Source organism: Primulina huaijiensis, unplaced genomic scaffold (assembly GCF_012295235.1).
Source record: "Primulina huaijiensis isolate GDHJ02 unplaced genomic scaffold, ASM1229523v2 scaffold207604, whole genome shotgun sequence".
Taxonomy (NCBI): domain Eukaryota; kingdom Viridiplantae; phylum Streptophyta; class Magnoliopsida; order Lamiales; family Gesneriaceae; genus Primulina; species Primulina huaijiensis.
The window spans coordinates 1-3,181 of NW_027354925.1; the positions used below are offsets into that span (position 1 = coordinate 1).

The window sequence follows — 3,181 nt, forward strand, 5'->3', positions numbered from 1 at the left end:
ACATCATCATACATGAATTCTAGCCCTAGAAAAGGCATTCCGAAATTCAGTGTCATCGAGTTTCTTGATCTGCACAAGCGAAAATAAATATGTGACAGGACATTACAAATGGATTTCTGTAGATTCAACAGCAAAAATCAAAGAATATTGTCTTACGGCATATTTCATGTCATCGTAATTTGTATAGTCTGCTATCCCCGTTTTTCCTGCAGGACAAAGTAAAGAATGCTTTAAGAATACTCCAAAAATAACAATTCCGGATTAAAGGAACCTGCATGGATTATCAGAAAAAGTAGGAATTAGGAAACAATTGCTCGCAGCAAAAAAATTGTAATGACTAGTATAATCGCCTTAAACAGATAACAGAGCAAAAAAATGTAATGCCCATTAAAGTTGCGGCCTCATAAAATTCCGAGAGACACCAAAAACACTTTAGCAGCCAATAGGTAGAAGCCCATCCAGAAGCCACATGTTTTTCAGGCCATCTGAAAGGCCCTGAACACAAAAGAGAAACCTCAACAAAACTTAATCTTAGGAAGTGCAAAGCTCAGGAAATTTTTTCGTAATAGAAAAGTATAACTCTCTCCTATTTTTTTGAGCCACTGATCGTTATCCGTATCAAGGATGAACTTCCTCATCATCCCAAGCCCATGCCCCAACCAAACTGTCCCAGCACCACAGTGCAAGCAACCAAAAAAAAAATTTGCTTACTCATACTTCCAAACACCAAATTAAATTAAACCCCAAATTAAAAGATGATTATGCAAGATAAATCATCTTACCGCTTCCCTCATTGAAAACTTGGGAAAAGCAAACATCACCAGCTCGACGCATGTGATCCTGAACATGAATTGCACAAGACCGCCATGATTCAACAAATTAAAGTTATAAAACTAATTTAGCTGGTCACAGGAAACAAACATAGAGAATAACTTACTTTGAGGTCTTGCCATGATGCAGAATGGGGCAGTCCAGAGATCAAAACTGGACAACAAAGCAGGTGAGAGAATATCAGAAAAATCATAACATTCTGAAACATTCACAAGAGAATAATGCACCAACCTCTGTAGTCAGAGCGCCTGGAAACTCCACCACGAGGACCCCTACTACTGCTATGGCTACTATGACGATCTGTTGATGAGTTCCCACGGCCACCATGCGCAAGTTCAACCTGTGTAAATATAAATCACAGGTAACTTGAGCCAATAATAAATGAAAATCAAAATAAGTCATAACATGACTAACTCGTAGGCGATGTCCATCAAAATCATAGCCATCACGTCCTCGAATGGCATCTTCAGCATCACGAACATCTTCGAACTGTCAATGCCTGGTGTAGGTCAGAAAAAGTCTAGGCACTGAAAAAATGGCACCAACGGCAACCTGTACTTACCTCAACAAAGGCATAGCCAGGAGGCCTTGGAGGAACCTTCAATTCGATATGCACAACAGATCCATACTGCGAAAATCATCCCAATCATAAGATTTTAATCAAACGAAAGTTTAAAAGGTTTTCATATTTATCTAAGATATCAAAAAAAGGACAATATAAATCGTAAGTCAGATTTATTTATAGTAAAAAAAAAAAAAGAAAACTGTGAAGATTTCAGCTTTAGCTAATCGCGAGTCCTTTTCTCCCAGTGAGTCCTTTACCATGGAGGACAAAGAAAGGGTAGCAGAACCTTGAATTTTAAGTAACTCCAACTACAATAATATTCGAGAAATGATTCTGCAAATGCAGAAGTTATGTTAGCTTATCTGCAGAGTGTAAATAATTCACAGGAGGTACAAATTCACTTGAGTGAGTTGGGTCACATAAATGCAAATCCAAGTATATTCGACAACTCGGGGTAGTGAAATTCGATAAACAATGTCTCTGGAAAGAATTCAGGCTCCCAAACGCAGTTTCTCTAAAATACATCCAACTTATTCGACATCTCTATCAAATCACTTCAGCTCTTTACCAGCATCTCTGTCTTTTCTAGATTTGTTAATTGAAAAAAGATTTATTTTCTCAGATATTAGTGTTTCATCCTTTTACTGAATAATTATGGATTATATTCGCACCATTTGTCAGAAAAGAACATAAAGATTCTCACCATCTTACACATTGTGGATGCAATCATGCAACATCTAGGAGGCTATTTGAAACAGCTCATCTTTATATACAAAGGAAAAAAAAGGAGGTTTCCTATAATTACTAAAGATCCCGACAAAACCCAAAGCTAGTGTACAGACTTTATACACGTCATAACGTAGTAGGTCATGGAATCCCAGTTTGGAATACAGTTTACAAGAAACAAAGCCAGGTAACTGATTCGAAATGTAAAATTTTAAAGACAAGAAAGGGTTCCACGAAATATCATAACTACCTTGTAAAATAAATCTTCCACTTCTCGCTCGCGGATGTCACCAGGAAGGTTACCAACATAGAGAGTTCGGTCACTTCTACTGGAGCGACTCATTCTTCCTATTGAAATTTAAGCAAACGGTTCACAAATCAAACGGGTTACATATATAGAAATTATTACAGTATACAAACACCAAAATGGTTCAGGAGTACATATATGTGCACCATAAAAGAAACAGGAGAGACTTAACATGCTGAAAAAACAAAGAACAAAAGTAGGAGACTACAAAAATAGATAAAATGATCTTGAAATTGAATTAAAATAAATGAATCAGCTTAACCCAAAAAAAATCGTCCATAAAATGCAGATTAACGATTTCCAGCTCTAGCTTATTTACAAATCCACAAGCGCAAACTTCCATAAACAGCAGGTCAAACTCAAACTAGATCGTCAACATGCGGCTGGAATGGAGAATTTACTTACCGGCAGCAGAAGACGACGGAACCGAGAGCCAAGCGGATCGATTAAAAGAGATTTCCAGGGTTGCGAGGGCAGTATAGGAAATAAGAATTATGCTTCGTTGTCTCAATATTACTTTCTTGTTTATAATCAGTGTTCTAAAAAGTTCGTTTAAGCTCGAAACTCGACAAAAATGTCTCGTTTCGGAGAAAAGTGGAAAAAAACGGTCAAATTAGTTTGACCAAATTAAACGTGCTTAAGCACAATTAACCGCATCTGTTTATGTTTTATTTTTTTATTTTGAAGGTATGTATTTTTATTTTATAATAATAAATTAGTTTTATAATTTAGATATTTATTTTTAAATTTTA

General features: G+C 36.3%; 1 protein-coding gene across 1 annotated transcript; it reads right to left on the reverse strand.

Moving 5' to 3' along the window:
• Positions 1 to 6: 6 nt before the first annotated feature.
• On the reverse strand, positions 7 to 2,953 carry LOC140966665 (serine/arginine-rich-splicing factor SR34-like). Its single transcript, XM_073426918.1, has 9 exons — positions 2,835 to 2,953; positions 2,373 to 2,470; positions 1,394 to 1,459; positions 1,246 to 1,320; positions 1,063 to 1,171; positions 938 to 984; positions 783 to 840; positions 157 to 206; positions 7 to 69 (listed from the first exon to the last, which is right to left on the reverse strand). The coding sequence occupies exons 2-9, from the start codon at positions 2,463 to 2,465 to the stop codon at positions 7 to 9; spliced, it is 561 nt and encodes a 186-aa protein (XP_073283019.1). The 5' UTR covers positions 2,466 to 2,470; positions 2,835 to 2,953.
• Positions 2,954 to 3,181: the final 228 nt, after the last annotated feature.

Bases quoted from the DNA above. Each gene is read 5' to 3' on its own strand.
- LOC140966665 (XM_073426918.1), bottom strand. From the start codon at position 2,465: ATGAGTCGCTCCAGTAGAAGTGACCGAACTCTCTATGTTGGTAACCTT. The intron at 1,172-1,245 runs GTTAGTCATGTT...ATATTTACACAG, and splicing joins TTGATGGACATCGCCTACGA to GTTGAACTTGCGCATGGTGG. The intron at 985-1,062 runs GTTGGTGCATTA...TTTGTTGTCCAG, and splicing joins CAGGCGCTCTGACTACAGAG to TTTTGATCTCTGGACTGCCC.